A 25,250-nucleotide genomic window follows, 5' to 3' on the forward strand; every position below is an offset into this window, starting at 1 on the left:
TTATCTCAAGACAATAGGGTGGATTTTTCTATATTAAAAATTTGTCAAATTGTATAATGCTCGTTTGATTCAAGCATACATATCTGAACATTATGTATCTTGGGTTAAAGGGAGAGACGGGCAGCCTCTGTTGTCCCTGAATTCAAAGTAGATATACAATAAATAATTAATATAACAATATACATTGCAGAAATAATTGGCTATATTTCTGAATTGGATTGAGAATGTTAGACCACTGAAGTCTTCAACCCTTGTGCTAAATTAGATGACCCCACCCTTACATTGACGTGTTCTCCCTACCATGACAAAGGTGGAAAGATTTCATGTAATCCATGGAAACAGTGAAGATCACAAATCATTGAAGAAAAAAGGTTCAGAGCACTGTCTAGTGGGTCTAGATGACCCAAATCCCAATGTTAAAGTGCCTAGGATGGCACAAGGGTCAATATGCTCCGATTCAAGTTAAGAACGATCACTGTGGCGGTTTTATTAATGTAAAAAATGTTATTTGAACTACTCAGGTGCATGAAACACGTTTGTGGGCACCTGCTCATGTGGAACTAACAGGAAATTAATCTGCAGACAAAAACGCTAAAATAGCTTCAGAGGAAAATATTGATGTATGCGTAACGCTAAGTAAAGTGGATTTTAAAAGGTCTTATCAAAGAAATTAAATCAATAACAGCAAAAACAGTGGGAGGACAGGAAGGTAGTTATTTGGAATCTAGAATTCAGTGGGGAATATATGTGTATGGGGAGGAACAGTTTGGAAGACAAAATATCTAGAATCAGATTTGGCCATACATGTCTCAAGAAGCAGTTTGTCCTGATCAGTAAACACACAAGTGGGACTTTAGTGGTGTTGATAAATCTTTAGAACCTGCAGTGTGATAAGTGGCCATTTTTAGAGAAAATTTACAAACAATCCAGATAAAATATGAATAAATACGTTTTATAGAGCTCAGGATGGTGTCTAGTATGCAATCTGTAGCATAGGATGTAGTGTAGTAGCCTGTTCTACACTCCAGGCCAGGTGGTGGCGGTATATGCAGCAACCGCCAAAACCGCTACAAAGAAAAAGAAGAGAAGCCCCGCCCCCTCTCATCTGGCTTTGCTGTCACAGAAAGCGTAGAACTGGAATCAATAAGCGACTTTCGAGGGTGAATTCCCCTTATTTTTTAAATTAGAACTCCAGCAAACCCAGGTTCAAAGGTCTGAGGGACAGAGCCAGCACGGAGGTTGAGGGGGATTAGAACCTGCTGCCACCATCTTGGCGAGCGTCTTCTTCACTGAAGAAGGTATGGCGGGAAGTGGAATTAGTGAGCTATGTAGGCTAGAATCGCTACGCTAGCTTGTTGCGTACACAAACATAGACGCCATGTTGGATAGGGCCAGAGCCCTGTTCACACACTGGATTTTTGCAGAGACTTCTGGAAAATTGTTGGGGACTAGATTTTGGAACTGTTGTCGTACAGCACTACACCGAATGAGACATGGCTTAGCAGAAACAGTAAAATTACCATAAAATGCTTAATATTAGTCCGATTTTAAAAAGAAAAAAAATATGGTCACAGAATAAGACATAGGTCGTGGTATCATTGTTTTTGTTCAAATGATGAACAACACTTCTGTAATAAATAAACACCTTATTATAGGAAACACAGATAAATGGTTGTGATTTTACACAAAGTCAGGCTAAGATTTACCCAAACATCCTTGTCCGTGTTTCAAGACATGGGCGGACATCGCCGCAGACCCCTTGTGACCTCTGTGCATGGTCCGGTCCCCGCCCAGGGCAGTACAGCCCCCCACTCAGTCTCGTCCTCACACAGTTCACGCTCATGACAGAGAAGGTCTTCTCGCACAAGTAAGTCGAGCCAAACGAGGTCAGCAATTCTATGGCAAATCTTTCTTTAGCCCTTGTGCTATCTTAGGTGACCCCACCCTTACTTTGACGTGTTCTCCCTACCATGATAAAGGTGGAAAGATTTCATGTAATCCATGGACACCAGTGAAGATCACAAATCATTGAAGAAAAAGGGTTCAGAGCACTGTCTAGTGGGTCTAGATGACCCAATTCCCAACGTTAAAGTGCCTAGGATAGCACAAGGGTTACACCTGCTTTTATCCAGCTGGCGGTAAAAGCTGACAAAAAGTTGTGCAATTGTAACACAGAAGTAAACAGACATCTGGCCCCATCCAATATGGCCTCCAGCAACAGGCTTGTGTAGCGGCTCTATCCTCTAAAGCTCACTGGGTGGGATTGTGGGCCAGACATTCTGACATGAGCTTCAGCATGGCCTGGTATTTACTATAAAGCTTTTCACAGGTCTGTTATTTCTTAAAAATTGAAGGAGTCCAGCTTCACCTCCTCACTGTTCCAGCCCTGGGCCTCAACCCACCACCTCCAGCACGTCCTCATAGGAGGGGTCAGAGGGATCCGTGTCGTAGTACGGCAGCTGGTTCACCATTCCTGCAGACACGCGCCTGCTCAGCACACCATGCACCAGAGAGCCGCCAGCTAAGTACGCTGGTCATCTTTCATGTAACCACAGCTGAAGTAGCCCTGACTGTTATTGTTAGTAACGTTAAACCCGTAGCAACACTTTTGCCCGGCACCTTTTCTACCCCGTTTCTAAAATGTGGACTACAATCAAAAAAAGAAAAGTTGACTATGAGGGCCGTCGCTTCCAGGACAGGTGGAAACTGGCATATTTCTTTACGGACATACAAAACAACTGTGTGTGTCTGATATGCCAGGACACCGTGGCTGTTTTTAAGGAGTTTAACATCAGGAGGCATTACCAGACGAAACATGCTAGCTATGACAACCTCACTGGGGTGCAGCGGCGTGAAAAATTGGAGCAGCTGGAAAGTGCTTTGACGACTCAGCAGAGTATTTGTGCCATTAAAAGTGAGCCAGATGACAACACCACACAAGCCAGCTACGAGGTAGCAACGCTGATCGCAAAGCACTGCAAACCTTTTACAGATGGGGAATTTATTAAAGACTGTTTGATGAAAATAGTGGAGACCATTTGTCCTGAGAAGAAGCACGAGTTTGCTAATGTTTGCCTGGATCACAACACCGTGGTCCAGAGAATTGAAGACATTTCGATTGCTATTAAAAGACAGCTGGAGGTAAAGGGAGCCAAGTTTGAATTTTTTTCTTTAGCCTGCGATGAAAGTACAGACGCCTCCAACACCGCTCAGCTGCTGATCTTTTTGAGAGGAGTGGACCGTGACATGAACGTGAGCGAAGAGCTGCTGGAGCTTCAGGGCCTGACGGGCCAAACCACGGGAACGGATTTGTTTGTTTCTCTCTGTTCCGCCGTTGATGACATGAACCTGCCGTGGAATAAAGTCAGTGGGATCATCACGGATGGCACACCCGCCATGGCAGACGAGCAGAGTGGACTCGCAACCTTAGTCTGTAACAAAGTGGCAGAAGACGGCGGCAAAGCGATAAAACTGCACTGCATTATTCACCAAGAAGTTCTGTGCGCCAAACACCTGAAATATGAGCATGTGATGAAACCAGTGATAACCGCCATCAATTCTATTCGCTCCAAAGCTCGGTGCCATCACCAGTTTCAGCAATATCTGCTCGACATCCAGGCCGAATATGGAGATGTTGTGTACCACAGCGACGTACGCTGGCTCAGTCGGGGATCGGCCCTGCACCACTTCTACTTTCTTAAGGAGGAAATCGGACAATTCCTGGCATCAAAGGGGCAGCCCATGCCAGAACTATCTGACCCCGTTTGGCTGGCTGACTTGGCCTTTTTGGTTGATATAACCCGGCATCTGAACGCACTGAACACGAGTCTCCAGGGGGAAAACGCCGCGGTAAGCCAACTGTATTCGCACATCAAAGCTTTTGGGACCAAGCTGCAACTTTTTCAAAAACACCTGTTACAAAGGCCGCCCAACCCGGCCCATTTCCCACTGCTGCAGGAAATAATGACCAGTTTATCGCAGAACAATGTCAGTGCCCAAATGAGGAAGTACGCAGCAGACATGGCATCCCTGGCTGAGGAGTTTCAGCAGCGCTTTCAGGACTTTGCAGCTATAGAAAAGGAGATCACGCTTTTCTCCTCTCCTTTCTCCGTGCGGCCCGACGAGGCTCCAGACCACCTACAGATGGAGCTCATTGAGCTGCAGTGCGACATCGAGTGTTGCAGTCGACACCAACAGCTCCCTCTTGTCAGCTTTTACCGCCAGCTGGATAAAAGCAGGTTTAGACGGATTCGAACATTTGCCATGAAAATGCTGAGCTTGTTTGGCTCCACCTACTTGTGCGAGAAGACCTTCTCTGTCATGAACTTCAACAAAAACTGCGTGAGGACGAGACTGAACGACTCTCACTTGCGGGACATCCTGCGCATCAAAACCACAGTCTGTGAGCCGGACCTGGCCTTTGTAATGCAGTCCAGATCTTACTATTACCATCAGCTTAGTGCAGAGAAGTTATCCGGTTAGTCTTCTGTGGTGAATCTATTCAAAATTGCAGATTTTTTTTGTACATTTGATTAAAACTAAGGGGTTTGTACTGAAAAAGATTAAGTTTTCTTGTTCTCACTGTTAAAATTTTATAGTGAGTATTTCATAGTGAACAAATGCAACATTTCTAATGAAACCAGATTCAATGTTGATCACATTTTTTTCCCCAGACAGACTTTTTTTTTCTCCAACTGTGGAATTCATTAATTTTGGTTGAAATGTTTTTAGATGTTTGTGTGAAGCAATGAAAATACTCCTGCGATAAAATGTTCACTAAACAGTTCATGTATTCTCATTAAAATAGTTGGTCAGGCCGAATGGTTGGCCCTCACACACCTCATCAAATCTGGCAATCTGAAATGTTTGGACACCCCTGGTGTGAGAGAACTAGAGCGAGTGAGAGTGACGTCATCCAAAGAAAAGGACTTTCAGTTTTTCTAGTGTCTGCTAGAGCTTTTCCACCACCTACAATATGCAGAGGCTTGATGCAAATAGTAAATAAATGTATGTCTTGGTGATTCTGGCACAAACAGCAATTATTACTGTCTACATGATTGTGTTTACAACAGTTTATAATTCCGTGTTTTGGAAAGGACACCTTCCACACGCCACTACCAAATCCAAGTCCCCGATTGGTCAAAGTTCAGCCGTTTGATGTTCAAGAAGTTGAAAATTCCACTGCTTGAACATCACAGATCTGCAGGTGTGGTACCATGTAAAAACAGTCCAAGAAGTTAAGTAAAGTTCACAAAAAGTTTGACCCCTTTAGATTTAGTGAGTTCCCTTGTTTATCGTAGGATTTACGTTCTATAAATAATCTGTGATAAGTGAAATCTGTAAAGTAGAATTACAGAAGTTAAAGGTTGTAAAATCTATCACTTCACAAGTCACACCCTTCTCCCAGTGTGTGTGTGTGTGTGTTAACCTGAGGCGGTGCAGAAAGCACAGACTTTTCCTGGAAGGGGCTGTTCTCACTTTTCTATGTCCCAGTGTGAGGATCCACTCGTTTTCATGGATCGGGAGGGGCCGAGGAATACTCAGATATGCGTGAATGCTCAAAATACCACTTTGGGGTTTGTTTTTGTAAGGAATTACCATTATACAGTTAAGAGCTTAAATGTTGAATTTAGATGTTATAGACTCTTTAAACTCAAAGTTCAAACTTACATAGAAAAATAAGTCAAGTATTATGAAATTAAAACAAATGTTTGCGACTGATCCATTTTCATTAGTTCAATATAAATAAAATTGAATTGAAGATTTAAGTAACTCTGGCAAACTGAACAACTGAACAATTATTTACAGGAAACTTGGCACAGAGATTGAAGAGGCCATCAGCTAATCAGGACACAGACGCTGCGCTGTAGAAAAAGAGGGGGGGGGGGGGGGTTGCACTGAAAAAATACACAAAATGGCAAAGGAACACTAGTGTGGGTGAAATGAGACAGAAAATGGGGCTGGTTTAATAATGGCTTATAAAAAAGCCCAATTTGCACTTGGGGTCAGATGATTATTTAGACAAAAATGTGGAGGTTTCAAATAATTTACTCACCTGTAGTACCTCAATGTGTCCATCAGGGGGAGTTAGCGTCCAAGTGATAGTTTTCTATTCTGAGATGAATGTCATGAGGCCTGTTAAAAAGTCAAATGCTCATCTGTTAAAGTAAAAACTTACCAGGAAACCTTTGTAAATTTGAGATTAAAAGCTCAAAGCCTGTGTTTAGGACTGAAAGGTTGGCCTTCAGTTCCTCCCTCTGGTTGTTGGGCAGCGGTCTTCTCTTCCAGGACACAAATGAAAAGATCCACCCTGGGCTCTAAAAGGTAAACTAACGTTTGTTTTGTGAAACAGGAATCATTGGATCAAGCAGTCAAGTTGATGAACCACAGGCATCTGTTTGTGTACTAAAATAAGGTTATTTACTTAGAAATGGGTACATTGGACAGACTGGATACAGAGTTTCATATTCCCTGTAAACTCATAAGGCACCAAACAGAGGCTGTACAAAACAACATGGAAGCTTTACATATTGGATTATATGACACACAAACACTACAGTTACTGCTCTTATAACGACTCATCTTCACATGAACGTGCACGAACGCCTGCAGCAGGGAAGAAACCGGTTTAAGGAAGACATCTCCCAGACCACATGAATGCACCTCCCATTTTCCTATTTTATTTCCTAAAATAAAACCTTTCCTTTAATAAGTTGTCAATTTCGTAACTAAATATTTTAGTTGTTTAGAGATTTGGATAGAAATTCCTGTTTGATGCGGTGGGTATTGTGAGTTTGTCCTTCCCACTTATGTGAATACTGACCGTGAAGCTTTGTGATGAGTCGTACTTTAAAATAAATGAATTAAATCTGTACCTTTATTTAGACAAAGAAACATCTGATTGGAGGAAGAGAGTGGGTGGAGCCAGACATCAGCTATAATCCATAAAGTTTAAATGTAGCAAAGTAATTTGGCTTCAGCCACAGACTCAACCAATCAAATGATCCTCCTGAGAAGCAGCAGCAGCTCTTTAGGAGGGCGGAGCATTCTCCCATCGGACCGACAGGAAGTGGACAGACAGTCAAACAGGACGGCAGACATTTCCACTGCGACTCCTCAATGTCCAGTGGGAGGAGCCAGCTGTATTTCAGCACAGCTGCAGCAAACCCCCTGATGGGTCACAAACATATTTTTGTTTGTTTAGTGTCCTCTGGCGAGGGGACAGAACTCTAAGCCATGAAGATGGCAGATGCAGGAGCTCCGCCCCCTCTTCCATCTTGCTTGGCTTTCACAGAAAGCGTCGAGGTTGGATGAAAAGTTTGTGGGTGAAGTCCTCTCTATTTTACACCAGAACTCCCTCCCTCCACCAAACCCACGTTCAAAAGTTTGAGGGGCGGAGCCAACCCGGAGGTTGAGGGTGATTAAATCTTGATGTCCTGCGATTCGACCATCTTGGCGAGCGTCTTCTTCACTCTGAGGATGGTGAGGCGGGAAGTGGGATTGTGGGCCCAGCACTCTGACATGAGCTTCAGCATGGCCCGAAGGCACTAAGGACACAGGAGACAGTATTTAAAATACAGCTTATTACAGGGCTTTTATTCTAAAAAGATCAAAGCCTCACCTCGTCACTGTTCCAGCGGTTTGATGCTGTGGGCCTCAGCCCTTTGACACACACCACCTCCAGCATGTCCTCATAGGAGGGGTCTGAGGGAACCGTGTCATAGTACGGCAGCTGGTAGTCCTCCACGATTCCTGTAAACACGCGTCCGTTCAGCACGCCATGCACCAGAGAGCAGCCAGCTAAGTACGTTAATCGTCTTTCATATAACCACAGCTGAAGCAGCCCTGACTAGTTACTATTCTATTGTTGTTTACTCGTTGCTAGAGGTGTGGCGGTCTGGGATCCAAAGGCACCGCGAAGGACTTGGTGAGTTTCATTCAGACGATTCAAAAGTCTAATTTAAATTTTCTGTCTGCATCTTTTCTCATTAAAGTGTTTATTTTGTACATTCAAGCAGATCAAGATTTAAAAAGAAAGTATTTTAAACCAGATAAAAACTAAAGGACTAAATTTGTGCACGTGCAGGCGTGTGCATGTACCTCCAGTCACGCAGCGTCTCGCCATCTCCCACACCACCAGGCCGTAGCTGTAAATGTCGGCCATGACGTAAGCCTGAAAGTGGTTCTTGTTCATGCTTTCGTCCAGGACCTCGGGGGCCATGTAGCGGCGTGTCCCAACCCGCGTGCTTAGAGGGACGTCCACCTCGTTTGTGTCACTACGGCAAAACATTCATAGCAGCACATGCTGGTTTGATTCCAGACACAAGCAAAAGAAGCTTTGAGAAGGACAGAAGTACCTGTTGAACTTGACGGCCAGGCCGAGGTCGGCGATGCAGCATGTGCCATTTTTCTTCACCAGGATGTTCTTGCTTTTCAGGTCTCGGTGGGCGATGGCAGGTTTGCCCTGCGTGCCGTAGATCTCTGTGTGTAGGTGGCAGAGGCCGCAGGCCGCCGAGTATGCTAGCCGCAGCAGCGTCTGCGTGTCCAGCGTGGTGGACTTCAGGTAGTCAAACAGCGAGCCGCTCTCATGGTAGTCGGTGATGAGGAAGAGCTGCGTGAAGGCGCCCGAGCCTTTGATGTCCGCCGCGATGAAGCCTGAGGAGATAAAGAAGAGTCCTGAAAAGCTGCTCTTCAACTTCAAACCTTGAAAAGATCAGCTGCAGAACAGATCTGGGGCTGCAGCCAGTCAGCCACAAACAAGACAGTCGACTCCAAACCAGGAGATCAGTAGACAGAAAGACAGTGAAAAGATGGCTGAAAAGCAGAAACCTAATGACAGGAATCCAAAAGCTTGAAAGCAACAAAACAGAGATTCAGAAACATTCTTCAGAAGTTTGTGTTCAGAAACTAGGTGAAGGTTAAGGTGATGCTCGTCATTAAAGCTCGATTCCAAATCAATGAAGGCATTAACCACACTTGCAGAGCCAGCAGACAGAAACCTTTATACATGAGTCAGTCATTCTGAGTCATGTTGGATTAAACAGGTCTGAGCGCGCTCCATTGAGCACAGATGTTTCGGCAGGAGTTGCTTTGTTCTGACCCCACAGACAGATATGAAAGAACTGTACCGAGGATGTTCTCATGTCTCATCAAGACGGTCTGGTAGATCTCTGTTTCTCTGAACCAGCTGGCCTCCTCACGGGTGAAGAAGACTTTGACAGCCACCTTCTCCCCCCTCCAGCGGCCCAGCCACACCTCGCCGTAGCGACCCTTTCCGATCTGTCGAACCATCTGGATCTGCTTGGCAATGGTCCGCTGCACCTGAGGAGGCAGAGAGGGCGTTCACTTCCCATCATCCTTGTCTCTTGGAGCAGGTTTTGAAGGTGGCTGAAGCTTATTTGAGCATTTTGTACAGTGGTGGTGTTTGGGGCTCCTACCAGCAGGGGGAGCCCTGATCCGCTGCCAGAGCTCTGATGAATGAGGTCTTTAAGCGACTCTCCATCACGGATGAAGACTTCCTGCTCCACATCTTTAGGGTAACGCTGGCGCTCGCCCTGCCACTTGAACCTGTGGATCACATGATCACTTTGTTAATAAGGAACACAACTGATAAAGCTGCTCGTCTTCATCACTTTAACAACCTATAAATGCAAAGATCCAAACATTTTACTCCAAAGCTGCTGATGTTTTTATCAAAGCATCTATTTACTTAACTTTATTAACATCCTTGTGAGATCTGAATCAAAATCACGACATCATCATCACAAATTTCAATATGTCTGAACGCTCAAGCACTGAAAGAAATTTGGAATTTGAAATAATAAAACATGAAAAGTTACTTTGTTTTAAACTAAAGAAAAGTAACAAAGCCATGAAAAAGGATTTTCAACAATAACTTATGCAGAGGCTAAACGAGCTAGAAAAGTATGCCGGGTGGGAAAAAACTGCAAAGAAATGGCAGAGAGCTCATGCTACAATATCTGCTCAAACTTTGATAATTATTAAACAGGATTAACCATTTTAAATAAAAAAAAAAGATTACCTTAACACAATTGATGAAAGACAGGCTGATTGCATTGTTTTATCATTTCTAAAAATAAGTCATAAAAAATAATAAATGTTCTGGAGACCCACTCCGAGGAAAATCTTCTTGTGTATATTTAACATGCTCTTGTGGCATTTTTCTTATGATGGAGGACATTTATAAAGAACATTTAACTTAAAATATTTCTTTATTCAAATCGTTGTGACTCAGGATCAGTAGAAAAAAATCTCAGCAACAGGGAAGAAAAGAGGGGTCGGGGTTGCTTTTCGTCAGTGGTCACACCCCCAACTTAGAAGCGAATTTGTAATGAACTCCTGTCGCTCTGAAGAAACTATGTCCTAGAAAACGGCACGTTTTTGATTTTGGCTAAAAACAGAATTATCTTAATTAAAAGACTACTGGAAATGCTTCTAAAATAGATCAAAAGATGATCAGAGTGAGTCTTCATTAAGGATTTTACAGTTCAATTTGCAGTTCACATTTCTTTTTCCAACGTTGCTTTGTTTCTTTCCTATATATTAAAGTTTTTAAAATGATTTTAGGCTTTACCTTCATTTTGAACAAGCATTAAATGGCTTAAAAATAAACAGGAAAAAAAACCACAAAAGAACAATCAGGATGAATGTTTTCATACTAGAACGAATGAAATGGCTTAAAGCCTAAAGGAAATTAAACCAGCTAAAGAAATATGCAGACAGCCAGTCCAAATCTTTCTCAGATTTCACACAAAGATCATTAGCTGCAGGTAAGCTCCTACCTGTAGTAGCAGATGATAATGACACAGATGAGTGTGCAGCAGCACACCGTCATGAAGATGAAGAAGGCCAGCCAATGGGGGCTGTGTTCTGCAGGAACAAGCAGACGTGTGGTCAACATTGTCGCTCCACCTTCACCTGAGCGGCTCGTCTCAGGTCCACCTTACCTATAGGGGGCAGTGGGGGGAGGGTGGGCTGCAGATCTCTGTTGCAGAAGTCTGTGTTGCAGCACTCGATCGTCCTCCGGGTTTTTGCATTTGGAGAGTCCTGTCAATCAAAGCAAACCTGCATCAGAGTTCCTCTCAGTCGGCCCTGGCTTCAGTACATGCGTGGTTAGGTGTATCTGTGCACGTGGGTCCGTGTGCACGAATACCTTGCACTGGAAGTGGGAACCTTCGTACTTCATGCAGCCGGAGGTGAGATGGACTTCTCCCTGCTCGTCTTCCTCGATGATGGCAAAGCACTGACCGTTGGTCCTGACCAAAGACACACAATGTTCAGACAGACCCACAAGCACAACTGGAGCCAACAAAAGCAGCCACCACACAGATGTAAACATGATGCAATCACCTACAGATTCGGATCTCATAAAAGTGAAAATGTTCCCTCTCTTGCAGGATTATTAGTGTTCTGAGTTCTTCGTTTTTCATCGTTCAGAACAGCTAAAAGCGGGTCAGAATGACCAAGCAGACAACTGTCAGTGTGTGGCTCTGCTACAGACACTCACATGCAGGTGTTGTTGATGGCGTCGTCGGGACAGTGGCCAAAGCAGTAGCAGCTGAGAAACCGAGGTAGGTCCTCGGGAGAGATGGTGGAGTCGTCGCCAGGCCGCCGGGCCCCGTGGCTTCCATCCGTGTCCACGAGGACGTGGTCTGGGTTCTGACCCGCTGCTGGGGGGAAATAAGGTGTTGGACCATCAGTTCTGCTGACATTCACATGAGTAATAGACCCAAATCCTGCACATTCAGGTTCAGAGCATCCTGACTTCATTCTTTTTATGACAGGATCTTAAATTAAAAAAAAGATCACACCAGCAATGAAATATTAACAAGTTCCCCCACCCCTGACACACAAGACCCCCTTAATTAACAAGACCTTACCCAACCATTCTGATAGTCACTGGATTGATAACATGTGTACCACATTGAGCTTTTATCCACACTTGAAGCCGTCAGAACATCAATAACCCGAAATCTCCATCAGCAGTTAGAACTGATGAAGATGCTCTGATGATCAGCAACCTTCAATGTTCAGCTGTCCTGAAGAACACAATCCAGGGCAAACATTACCTGAATGTAGGAGGATCTTAATAACAATAAAATATTCTAAAAAGGCAAAGCTGTACATCCATCAGCAGCCAGAAGGAGGCAGAACCCTCATCCCTGACAAACGATGTCTTTGATTTAGGTGATCCTATAGATGAAGCTGAACTTTCTAGACTGCTTTTGTCAGAGTTTAAAACAATAAGAAAGGTTAAATAATCCCAGACCCTGACGTTCTGTAGATCTGTAGCTAACGGAACAAACAGTAGAAGCTGATGTTTGAGGCCTTTCACTGCAGACTGAATCCAGACATGTAAGCAGCACTACAATGATCCACCAGCAGAGATCAGACAAGTCTGTGCTGGCCTCTGAGATAAGACTGTAGTGAAGCTATGAAGAATGTTTCCTGAGCATTGAAGAAGTAGTAGTATGGATTGACAGACATTCTGGATTTGATTATGTCCAGAATTTAGCAAACACAGGACTGGACTGGATTCTGTGGGAAGTAGTCTGCCTGAATAACATTTAAGAGAAAAGGTCACGGAAGAAGAGAAGGAGCTGAGCTCTTCTTATCAGCCCACCTTGACTGCTGTTTATCTGCATTCCTGCTCCATTCCCTGATCCCTCACATTTAAAACCTCTGTCTGTCTTCTGTGGTCTTCATAACACCCCACCCCCCAAGAAATATAACAAGCTATTCTTTATCTCAGGATGAATGTTTGCTCCATGGTCTGAAGTTGTACAACAAACTAAAGGAAGCCTGGAGACTCTCAGTGGAAGTGGGAGTGGCCACATCTGTTTAAACTGGATCTTTGAAGACTAGTTTCAACATTTTCAAGTTCATGTTGAGGGAGTAAGGTGGGGGCTTCTCTATGAGGATATTAATGTCTCTTAGGCCTGCACAATATACCGCAAATTTATCGTTATCGCAATATCCAGCTCTGCAATATGCATATCGCAAAAGACGGCGAATATCGCAATAAATCGCAAACCCAAAATGTGTTAAAACAATCTTCTAGCAGCTTGAAGCATTTAACGAATCAAATAAATCCCTTTATGCTTTGACCAATCAGATGGACGCCTTCCCATTGTTGACCAATCAGATGGAGGCCTATTATGTTAACCCTGGTCCTGAAGAGTCTCAACCCTGCCTGTTTTCCAGTTCTCCTTAACCAGCTTGCTGTTGATTGGCTGACTCAAGTGATTTCACATCCTGATTGACTGAACACACCTGATTTTGGTTATCATTATCGAGCAGTCTAGGGAGAATTGGAAAACAGACAGGGTTGAGGCTCTTGAGGACCAGGGTTAGCCACCCTGACGTTTGTCCCCCATGTCGATGAGGGTCATTTGGAGTATAATTTTTAAACTGTTGCAATGAAATGGGAATGATGTTTTTGTTTATTTTTCTATTTGTTTATTTACCGCAAATTTATCGTTATCGCAATATTGATCACTAATATCGCATATCGCAAGTTTTCCTCATATCGTGCAGCCCTAATGTCTCTAAAAACTTTTATTTTTTTAAGAAGCTATGTAAGTCTGTCTCAGACCGTTCATGAGAACTATGAGGAGAAACAACCACAGAATGAATCAGACTGCATTAAATTCACTCCTCCCACTGAACCTCCTGTTTGTTGTCAGCTTTTATGTCCCAAAGCTTTTCCAATAAAGGCCCCCATCCTCCTCTAACGTCTTGTTAGGATGTTTACTATGTGTTACCATGAAAACAGCAGTCTGCTGCCTGCCTTTCAGGGCTAATTAAAGCCTTACTGAAGCGATGGAGCTGCAGGGAGGGGTGCTGCCACATTTGTCTTTAACATCTCACTTCCTTCTCAAGAATGACGCCAACATTTGAGGACACACCAGTTCTCAACCAATCAGGATCTCTGTGGAGAAACTTCTACCACGAGAAACCGCACAGTGGAGGACAAGGGGGTGTACATTATGTCTGGTAGAGAAGCATAAATGGCATGGATACCTGGATTCATTTAGAGAAGACTTGTTTCCCTTCAGAAAAGGTTTCAGAATAACCTAGGGGGGGGTCACAAAAATACCAAAACTTTTTTTTTTTTAAATCTCGCTTTAAGAAAGCTTAGTTCCTGTGGCTGCAGAGTGACTCACAGCTTCAAAGCTCTAATAACTCTCCAGAGGGTAGGAAAGATATTTCCGGAGAACAATGGCTGTTTGGAGCGTTTAGCACCGCTGATCGCTCGTCCTGTGCCATTCAGGAAACAGTTTATGTGCAGGGAGGAAGTGAGAGTGGCAGCAATCAGTTCAACAGCTTCCTGTGGGGAAGAGCGGCAGGCGGAGGAGAGGGAGAGTTTCAGAGTGCTGCTGTGTGGCAGGGATCTAAAGAGAAACTCATCGCTTTTTAAAAACTGCATAGTTTTCACCAGCACACATCAAAATGTGAAACACGTGGGCTTAGTCTCCACCAGCACTGTGGATGTTGAAGGTTAGGGGGCTCCCTCGCCTCATCCATGTCCAAACTTAGCAGAAGCTGCACCACACAGGCTGCATTTCAAACACAAAATCAGATCCTATAAAACCCAGAGAGGATTTTATTTAGCTATATTCCAGTGGCTTCTGTCACTTTTTGTGGTTAAAAGCCTTTATAAATGAGGCCCTGGTGTGCAAGGGTTTGCAGCTCAGTGATAGTAGGGCTTTAAGGTGACCTTTCTTCAGCTTCAGTCAGTTCATGAGGCGAGCAAAGCGCCAGGAAGCCTGCCTGCCAGCCACAGTCACGATTTCCACTTCGAGAGAAAAGCCTGATTTGACCCCCATGTACCCCACAACAGGAAACCTAAGTGGCAGAAATCAACAACTTATAAAAACCTCTTTAGAATTATCCCTCATCACTATAAAATTCCTTATATTACTATTTACCTATCATATCTTTTCCAAAACCACCAGACATTATAATTTTGAAAGTTTTAGCCTTTAAATGCCAATTCACTTTTTGCAAGGCCGTTCACATTTCCAATTAAATGTGAACTTTTGTGATCTCCTTTGGGAACGTGAAATGACCCAGAATTGACCCGCATGCGCAGAAGAGTACTCAACAGTGAACGACGTCACTCGTTGTTTGCGGAAGTAGCTAACGTTAACATGGATGTCAACAACAGTGTTGTCAACAGCAGAACTCTTTTTCCATTATTACATTCATTTTCACAAAGGAGCCAGCACAATTACAATCTTCTCATTTTAAGAAGGCATTGGAACCGTCTGGGATTGTCTGTACCCACTGTTGTGGATTGGGGATGTGTATGTGTTGGAGCCGCGCACGTGTGTGTAAGAAAGACGAGAGAGCGCATGCAGCGCAGGAGGGTAGTGATAGGGGCAGCGGAAGTGTGTTGGGGGCGCGCATTCATGTAGTGTGTTAGGGAGGAAGGAGAACGTGGGCCCATTTCACGACATCAACCTAGAGTCGCCTCGGCAGCATGTCTGTTGTCACACAGTTAAAAGATACAACAAAAGTATTTAAATAAAATCAAGAATAAACTACAGATGTCATGTTTGTCAGAGTCAGATGAGTTTTAAGGCATTAACAAGACTTTTTCTGCTTCAAAAAGGAAATATTGCTAACTTGGACATTGGATGACTTATAATAACAATAGCTTAGTGCTCTAAATTAGAAGACTGGAATAATATAGGGTAAAATTATTATTATAATTATTATACTATTAAATACTCTATTATACATTGAAAAGAAAGAACAAACCATTTTACAGGCTCAAGCATTTGTTTCACAAATAAAAGTACTTTAGAAACGTTTTTTTCGACAAATAACTTCTGTACTGTACTGTCTAATAATAATATGAATCATCAAAGTGAACAGAAGGCTTCAAATTGCGGAGATAAGCCCCGCCCACCGCGACCTGAGTAATTGGATTAAACGGGAGAAAATGTAAAATGATTATGAAAAAAATACAAAGTACAGTCGGATAAATAGTGACTCAGGTGTATTTCACTGCTCTTCAGACTGAACCGCTGCATCCTGACTCTGCTCTGCAGTGTTTTCTTCTTTTGAAGCCCGCGGTGCAGCTTTGTTTGTTCAGGAGAAGAACATAGTGATTGGCAGTTGTTGTCGCCCTTTTTTCTATGGGTTTTAGAGAAACTCGAAATTGCAAGATGATTTGCACGTACGTGTTGTAAATTTGTCAAGCTGTTTTACGTACGTGTACATATTAAACTGCAACGTTATTGACGCACAGGGTAGAGAAGAAGCGGAGTGACTTTTTAGCCAATCAGAATGCAGAACACAATGCAGGATGCAAATCCGTGAAGTAGCGAAACCTCGAAAAGTAAACCGCGTTATAGCAAGGGATCACTGTATAGCCATTTACTGGTTACTTTGGATCAGAAATTATATTTAATCTAATAAAATATCTATACAGTTAATGAATGTTATACTTTTAACACAGGAAAAATCCTGCTTTGGCGGGTTCATGAGTCTGAGGTGACATAGCCAAATAGTGTTTCAGGACTTACCATCAGTTTTAAGGAACAGCAGAAGAGCAGCAGCAATCACCAGCAAACAAGACACGCCCCCCATCTTGCTACCGGTCCTGACAGGAGCCCAAAACTGAGCCTCTCCCCACAGCAGAATCTGGAGTGGAGGCCTGAACCAGGAGGAGGAGGTTGTACAGGTGGAAGTCAGGTGGAGGCAATGTGAAGAAACTGAAGACTGTTTTAATGGGTTGGGGGGGTCACTGCATCAGTTCCTGATGTGTGTCACTGGTCCTTTGTGTCCTAACCCCTGCAGGAAGACAAGACACAGTTGAAGACTGCACCATTTCTAACACTCCAGCAGATATGAGAAAAGCAAACATTCTCCTCCTTTGCAGGTAACTTCAGACAGAACTTCTTTAGTCTTCATTTAACTGTAGTGATCAACACAGATTTCTACACATCATCTTGGGTTTGAAAACAGCATCTAACTGCTTCAGGTTTACTATGTAAGCCAGGGGTGGGCAATTATTTTGTTATTTTGACTCACGGGCCGCATAGGGTTCTAAAATTGGATAGAAGGGCCGGACCAGAAGCAGATGCTTGGAGTGAGAAAGAAATAATATGGAATCTGGATGAAAACATTTGAATTGAAAATTATATTTTAAAACAGAGCATTTGAGAGTTTTTAAGTTAAAACTTCTGTTCTCGTTTTAGAGCCAATTGCACCAAAGGCTTGATGTGCGTCGTGTAAATTTAGAGAAACGCTACGTTCATGAGGTGTTTGAATAACAACAAATCTTCCAGCACCACATGGATGCTAGAGCATGCAGCTTCTCAAACGTCTCACAGTTTGCGCTAAACCTGAGCAGCTATGTCCTGCACTTCTGTTTCTCATCCAGTAATGAAAAAAGCAAATTTCTACGTCTTCTGCTGCAGCTACACATTTATCTGCGTTACCTTTTCACCAGTACAGAGCCCCCTCATTTATTGCAGGAGTTACGTTCTAAAAATAACCAGTGATTGGTGAAATCCACGGAGTCTGATTACAGACGTTTATGGCAGTAGAACTCCTCACTGCACACTTTCTACACTTTCATCAGACAGACATGAACATTTTCACCCTTTTCTCTTGTTTAAATTCTCAAACCTTCATAGAAATTAGGTCCAGGATCTTACAATGAAAACAAAGATCTGATCGCGATCACAGATTTCTGTAGATCTGAAGAGCTCCGTGTTTCTGTACAGGAGAAACAGCACAGAGGAGATTGATTGACGAGGTCTTCAGCCAATCAGGACACAGAACAGGGTGCGCTGTTAAAAAACAAACAAACGGCATAATCGCTCTAAAAGAACGAGCTAAACCGGAAAGATGAACTGCGACGTAGAAAGGTAAGACTGTCTTCTGTTCTATTTGACAGAGATTTTGAGAGGGTTTCAGGTTGGAGCACAGACTGCAGAAGGGTGGAATAAAATGTCACGTTCTATGCAGGTCTTGATCGTGTGGCCAGATAAAAATAAAAATGATGGGTCTCTGATATTGTTCAAACATGGAAACGGGCCGGATCCAGCCAGGAAGCGCTATGGTGGGATAAAGAAATCTGAATGCATCTGAGGGACCCAGTATGTAGGATGCCAAGTCACAATGGAGTTTTTGAAAATATTTTTTTCAAACAGTGTTTCAAACACTAATATATTTAACAATGGCTGAGTCTCACCAGGAAATCCCTGCATAGATTCAGTTGAAATTCAACGGTTAGAAACGTTCTTATGGAACCAGTTTTATTTGGTTATAATAAAAAAAACTGTTGTTTTAATTTAACAAAGTTAAAACTCACAATAAAAACTGATATAGCTTTTTTTTGTTGGATGAAAGAAAAGATCTTGCATTGCAAAGGTTCGATTGTTTCAAAACAGTTTTCTGAAATTTAAACCTCAGTCTTTTGTTGAAAATCTAACAGAGAATGTGTATTTCCAAGTCAGCTACGAATTTAAAGCAATAAATCAGATTGCATCACTGCTGCTTCACAAACGAGCAGCTGCTTTGACGTCTGACCCAGGGGCTCTAAACTACTTCCACAATGCCTGCCATGTTTTCGGTCATAATCATCATTCTCACTGACGCAGACCTTTAAGAGCAAAGCTTTTTCAGAAAGGATGTGATCTTTTCATTTTCATGCTACTGCTTGTTTTTATGATACTGAGATTGCATCACCATGTGGGTTGAAAGTTAAAAAGAAAACCCATCCACCTACAACATTGGAGCGACTGAATGTGGTAATGATGATATAAAGAAATCAAGAGGACTGGGGTTTTGGGGGTGGAGTCTCTTTCCTCCCACTGTCCCCCTCATCTTCAGCATGCTGTGACCCGGTGACCCCTGTCAGCGAGGCGCTGGCCCCCAACTGTCCAACTAACTCCCATTTATCCAGAGATGTCCTGCAATTACAGGCGCTGGCCCTGCTCAGCACTAATAACCCCATGCAGCAATTAGTGGGCACCAAGAGAGATGGAGGGCTGGGGGGGGGGGTCTCTGTGTATGCCAGTGAATTAGCGGTGATGCGAGGCCGGTGTCTGTCACTTTTCATTTGCCTAGGGGGGACAAAGGGGTCCGACCTGTGACCCACTTTTCACACATCTCTGGCTGAGGAGGCAGAGAACAAAGACTCTACGGAGGATGGCCTGGCCTTCCAACACCACTTTTAGGGGTGATGTTGTCCGGTCCAGATTATAGATCACCACCAGGCCTGGCCAGACAACAGAACCAAGCATCAACAAAAACCACTTCCTGTTGTCCAAAAATCTAGAACCTCCATCTTCAGACCAAACAAACACAATGCAAAGAAAAATTGTGCAACACTTTGAAAACCCAACAACTTTACTGTTTATGATATTGTTGTGACGTCAACCATAAGAACATGAGGCCAGTGGAGCTGCAGAAATGTTGAAAGTAGGTACCACGTTGGTTTGTGAAAGAGTCGTTTTGAAAAAGCCATAATTTTTACAAACACGCAGGTTATGTGACAAACACATACTGTATTTGTGTTGTGTTTGTTTTTTGATTATTTACTTAATGAATACTTAAAGCACATGTGTCAAACCCAAGGCCCGGGGGCAAAATGTGGCCCGCCATGTCATTTTATGTGGCCCGCGAGAGCATAAAAGTTTTTAATTTCTTAGAATAAAAAATAGAAATTGGTGTGTTTCTATTCATATCTAGGGGGAATCAGACTTGAAATACCGGATTGGGCAACTATACATTAGGACTTAAACACTGTCAATATAACCTAACCTGACAGAATCAAATGTAAACGGATTTATGCTAAAGTAACAAGCAAACATATGAGTTATTTAACATTAAGGAGTAGTTACATTTATTTTTCATTACATTTAGTTACATGTATAAGTTATATCTGGCCCTTTGAGGAAAACCACTATGCTGATGTGGCCCTCGGTGAAAATGAGTTTGACACCCCTGCTTTAAAGGGTCAAACAGGAAGTTCACACAGAAGTTGCTTTGGCTCCAAATTGCTTTAAATGTCCTCAAAATGATTTAAATGAGCCTCGTGCTCATGCACAGGCATGCCCCAACAGAAGTGGAGGAGACTTCACCTCGTCGCCACAACAAACCCAGAAGTTTGTTTGCAGCATTGCGCTCCATTTGGAGACTGACAGCAACAGCAGCGCAGTGAGATAATGCACACAAAGACACATTCAAAACCGGGGAGGCCGGACAAGACGAGGCAGGCTCAGGAAGGACTCAAAGCTGCGAGCCCTGGAGACAGGAAGCATGCCTCCCCCATCCTCCCCTTCAAACACATTCGGTCTAAATCACCCAACACATCCACTTCCCTTTGAAAACACGGGTAAAGTTGTGAGTGACATGGAGCCTCTGCGTTATCGCCACAGGCTGCAGAAAAAGCAGAAAAAGTCCAACTGGAGGTAGAGATAGAGTAAGTATCCACTGTGGAGTCTGCAAAAAAAAAAAAAAAAAAACTCCTTCCCAAGGTTCAGTGTCAACAGAGACAGACGTGGATGTGGGGGAACTTTCACTCCTTCTCGTCAGTGGAGTCGTGCTGGAACTTGTCTGGTCTGCTACTGAGGCTAAACAACAACCCACTATAGTCTTGCTCAAAGCGCCTCTAGAATACAGAATACAAATCCAGCATGTCAGGCGTAACGGAAGCATGTAGAAATGAGCAGAAACGTTCATGTAAATGAGACATGAAAGCCAGAACAACCTTTAAGCATCCAGCATTACCTTAACATTGATGCTTCATCATTCCAGACGCAGCTTTTTCATCTTTTCCAGATTTTTCTCATTTGTTTCTCACAAATACTTCTTGATTTTTCCTCTACATGTAAAGTTTACTCCCATCTATCTGTCTCTATTATGTCATGGGCTATTTTTGTCAGACTACCTCTAACTTCCATATAAAAACTGTAACTGTAATCACCTTTGAAATACAACAGCTTTCCGTCCATTCTTTCACAGCTGCTAAGATTATTTTGGTCGAATTTATTTACACTCTATGGTACTTTTTTCTGTACAAGCACACAACGATGACCACAGCAGGAACAGTGTGGGCTTGTGGGACTGAAAGAAACTTCAACATGTGGTGAGGCTACAGATCAAACTGAGCCACAGCTGCCCCAGGTGCTAACACCTTATTACCAGCAAAAGGTGGCAGGAAGCAGCTCCCTAGTAGAAGTAAACAAAAGCTCTTCTCTGTCTGAAGAAAACTTAAGTCACTATGCTTGGGTGCTTGCTGACTATGTCCAAACAGCAAATGAAATAGTCAAAGCAATAAAAACAACAAGAGTAATATAATACAATTGATTAAGGCAGTACTTGCATTTAGGTTGATTTTTTATTAATTTTTGTGAACGTGTAGATGTATATCTGGACCAAATGTCTGTAGACAATGTGGAAATCTTGAAGGAAGCTGGGTAGGGCTGAAGGTCTGAGGATGAAGATCTGGCTACCACCGGTTAGGGAGAGCAGCCAGCTCTGTGGCGTGAACCTGACAGAGTCCTAGTGGAGCAGCGTTAACTACCACCAGAATGAAAAGGCATATTGTTCATACCACCTGTACATAATATACTGGCTTTATGGGAAATCACTGAGCCATAACTTTCCCTCCAGGGGAAGGAATTTGAGGTCATTGTGCCCTGGCATGCTGGGAAATGTTGTGTGACAGAAATCAAAGCAATAGGTTCAGATTTGAGTTCTTTTATGTCTATTTTCAGCCAACTGAAGCTGTAAGAAGTAAATATCTTTACGATAATCAAGATGGGTCTTACTATAAAACACGTAAGCATGACTGCAGAGTCTGATGACACACTCATGCAGCAACTGCAGTTTTAAAAGATGGAAAATGGATTTATCCGACAATAGGACTTGTTGATGGAGACATTAGTTCCAGTCCAAAACACATTTTAAGGTTAATCCCGACATAGAAACGTGCAAACATGTTACGTTTAGTGTTATAAAGTGACCTGGTCTCAAGGGAGGTACTCCAAATGAGGTTCTCAGTACCATATAAATGACAAACCAGAAGCTCATGTGACCACAGGGTTATCCCACTGAAAGTTTACTTTAGAAACCAGGTTATGAAGAACATATGAACAAACTTTAACTCACTTCCTTTTGTAGACTCCTTTATTAACTAAGCAGTTCAAAAAACGTTGGAACTAAAAATTAGATAAACCATAAAGTTTATAAACAAGACTTAAGACTTGAGTTTAGGAAAAGGTTTGTTGGATTATCTGTTCTTTGAAATCTTTGATGTCAATTTGCTTTAAAAGAAAGTGGAAAAGTCAAATGTTTGTTTAAAATCTGTCAAAGCAAAACCCCAAATTACCCAAAATGGGGGGCGGGCATCAATAATCTAACCCTAATCCACCCCTGCCCGACCTTCTCTCCCTAGGGACGGACTGGAGGGTAAAGAAGCAGAATCCGATAATCAAGCCTTAATGCGGCTCCACTTCCTGCTCTGGAAGAACAGCTGCAGACTAAATAAATGTCTCTGAGGCCTGATGGAGACCCACAGCTCCCGAGCTCCAACAATAAATGCAGCAATGAAGGAAATATGCATCAGAGTTGCAGCAACACCAGCAGTTTGATTTAACTGTTCACAGCAAAGGATGAAAATGAGGATGAAGATGAATGATGATCTCAACACAAAACAAATAGTTTAAAATTGTAGTAATAGTATCAGCTGATAGATATATGTATATCTGCAAAAAAGTTGCTGCATCAGTGTGTCATCAGACAACACAAATGTGATGGCAGCAAAAAATGATCAAGCCATCATTACAGTTCAATATGTGGAAACACTTTGAATTTACTAAAGACATGCAACTACAAAGTGTAATATAATGAATGATATAATGTTCTAAAAATGTTCTGTTCGAATTATTTTTATGTGGAAAAACAACAGTGGGCAGAACTTTATGAAACTATGGATGTATTCAGACTGGACACATTTGGTCCGCTTTAAGTGAACCAGAGTTTGTTTTACCCGATAATCCAGAACAAATATTCAGTCTGAATACACCTAGCAGATCCTGGTCCAGGACCAGGAACCGCTCTCAGACCCATCTTTGGAGGTTGTCTCGGTTCATTTCCAATCAGACTGAGCTTCGGTTCTCTCTAAGATCCACAGTCTGAATAGGGTCTGTGCGGAGCAGAACAACTGAACCAAAACGGCCACCGTAGCCGACATAAACAGAGTAGGAATGAGCTGCAGACAAATATAAAGCAGCAATTGTCGTGTTATCAAACAGTAAAAAAGAGTCCAACTCCCTATTTGTCAGAACGTTTATTTTAACACAGCTGAAAACGCTTCTTACATACTTTTCTGTGCCTCGTTACGCGGCACACACGTGACGCTGCTGTGACGTCACCCTAAAAGCCTCCTTGTAGTTCCTTGACAGAATTCTCTTAAAAACAATGCCATAACACCACAACGATGAGACACAGGAACTCGTTAAAATGTGGTCTGATGAATGCGGGCTCGTTAGAACTACTTTTGACAAGACACACATTGCTTCTGACACTGTTTCACACAATGATATGAATCAAATCGTTGTTAAAATGAATCACTACAACCTTACTAAATTCCATTCTTTTTTAAGTTTTAAACTAATCTTTTCTTTTTTACAACCAACTGGTTGAGAGAAAAGATGTTACAGAAACAAGAGGAACAACTAAAAGAGAAAAACTAAAACCTCTGGGCATCCTCATCCCCTTCACTCTAGAGTATTCTTTACCTGCTTTCGTTTTCTACCTATTTCACAATAGTTACTTAGAACCAAAATCTAGAATTGATTTTGTCCTCTGGTGGAGCGTTTTGTTGGACAGTTGAAAGCAGAGAAACCAAAAAAATGTATTTTTGCTTGATTTTCCTCAATGTTTTCCATTTTTATATACTGACCTGAACCCTACATAAGATCAATCCATCCTTTTGTTTGGTGCTGATGTGTTTTTGGTAAATCCCGTGGTGGAATTTTGACTTGACGTTTTACCTTCTATGTATAAAAACAAAAGTTTAATCATCACAAATCTGTAAACCCGTCTGAGCCAACTTATTTGAAAACATCAGTATGTTGGACATTTTTTAAAGTTCCAGCGTCAAACAAAACAAAAAACAGTATCCAGTATCCTACTTGGTACCAAGTCAAAACTGTAAACCTTTTGTTTTTCTGTAATCAGTCGTGTTAGGTTTAATCATGATTGTCCTAATATGGTCCTTTTTACTCCATCTTTTAGAAGAAAGACTGATAAATGTGACTTGAAGTTTCTCCATGAGGGCAACAGTCTCATGTAATTAATTTCCTTTCTCCATTTTTTACTGAAAAGCTTCCATGCATTCTTTTTTTGTTCACTGTCTTCAAACTTTTCTCCATGTCTTCCACTTCACTTTTCATGCCTTCCCCAACTTCTTATTTTGATCCCTTCTTTCCCTTCTCCGTCTCTCCTCCTTGGCTCTATTCCCCATCCCCTCCTGGGGCCCCTCCTTGCAGGCGGGCCTCTGGGTGCTGCAGCAGCCTCCCGTTGGTGTCGGCGCCCTGCCCAAAATGCCTTTCAGGGCCTGGGAGACTGCAGGCCAGACTTTCTGGCTCCACACTCATTGTTTGCTTGGCTGCTCTGTGCCTCTTCTCCTACTATGGATTAGCATAAGAATACCCAGAGCACCCTGATCCACCTCTTCTTGCCTGCATCTTCTGCTTCCCTCTTTCCTTCCAATCGCTCCCATCAACAAGCACTTCTTTTTCTCTTTCGGTTTATACCAACTCATCTCAAGCTCGGCTGATGGTACAGTCTGAATTTTAAAGTCAAGAATTTTTAAACCGTGTCAGCAGGGTTGCAGACTTTATCTGATACACTACTGGTGGTTTCAGAGCTTATTATTAGAGGTAACTTCACAACAGACGTACTCTGTCGAGACAAACACAGAAGCTTGCTTTGTAATGCTAAATGACACAGAGGTTGATGGCTTACTGCAGGAAATCCCTGCAAAATAAGTAAGTAATACTTAAATGCCATGATCCACAATGAAAATGACTAAAAGGTATTAGCTGAAGGTCTGGACCAGAGAAGACAGAGAATGAGCAGGAAGATTCAGGGAGACGAATTCTGAAAAATGTGAAGGAGAAAAGTGGGAAAGCGGAAGAGAGAGCAGAAAAACAAAACTCGTGATAAAGAGGAGTGAGAAAACTGAAATAGACCAA

The 25,250-nt window shown here is 42.7% G+C and overlaps 2 protein-coding genes across 6 annotated transcripts in view; one reads left to right on the plus strand and one right to left on the minus strand.

Moving 5' to 3' along the window:
* Positions 1–1,059: 1,059 nt before the first annotated feature.
* On the plus strand, positions 1,060–5,721 carry LOC101164918 (general transcription factor II-I repeat domain-containing protein 2). Of its 2 annotated transcripts, none has more exons than XM_011484199.3 (2): positions 1,060–1,298; positions 2,330–5,721. In XM_011484199.3, the coding sequence occupies exon 2, from the start codon at positions 2,641–2,643 to the stop codon at positions 4,480–4,482; it is 1,842 nt and encodes a 613-aa protein (XP_011482501.1). In that variant the 5' UTR covers positions 1,060–1,298; positions 2,330–2,640; the 3' UTR covers positions 4,483–5,721. The 2 variants fall into 2 exon arrangements, with proteins under 2 accessions (XP_011482501.1, XP_004077286.1); XM_004077238.4 differs by having other exon boundaries at positions 2,355–5,721.
* A 676-nt stretch (positions 5,722–6,397) lies between these two features.
* The window catches only part of LOC101169384 (bone morphogenetic protein receptor type-1A), a 42,696-nt gene continuing 23,843 nt past the window's right edge, over positions 6,398–25,250 (minus strand). For 3 of the 4 annotated variants that reach the window (XM_011484200.3, XM_004077000.4, XM_020709360.1), the window contains 11 exons: positions 16,557–16,824; positions 11,528–11,690; positions 11,174–11,276; positions 10,968–11,067; positions 10,803–10,890; positions 9,438–9,567; positions 9,129–9,321; positions 8,358–8,655; positions 8,101–8,276; positions 7,622–7,752; positions 6,398–7,547 (listed from right to left, as the gene is read on the minus strand). In XM_011484200.3, coding sequence (XP_011482502.1) covers positions 7,422–7,547; positions 7,622–7,752; positions 8,101–8,276; positions 8,358–8,655; positions 9,129–9,321; positions 9,438–9,567; positions 10,803–10,890; positions 10,968–11,067; positions 11,174–11,276; positions 11,528–11,690; positions 16,557–16,620 — 1,572 coding nt within the window. In that variant the 5' untranslated portion in view covers positions 16,621–16,824 and the 3' untranslated portion in view covers positions 6,398–7,421. The remainder of the gene's footprint in view (positions 7,548–7,621; positions 7,753–8,100; positions 8,277–8,357; positions 8,656–9,128; positions 9,322–9,437; positions 9,568–10,802; positions 10,891–10,967; positions 11,068–11,173; positions 11,277–11,527; positions 11,691–16,556; positions 16,825–25,250) is intronic. The other variant, XM_011484201.3, reaches the window with a different exon arrangement.

This window comes from Oryzias latipes, chromosome 15, assembly GCF_002234675.1.
Source record: "Oryzias latipes chromosome 15, ASM223467v1".
NCBI lineage: Eukaryota > Metazoa > Chordata > Actinopteri > Beloniformes > Adrianichthyidae > Oryzias > Oryzias latipes.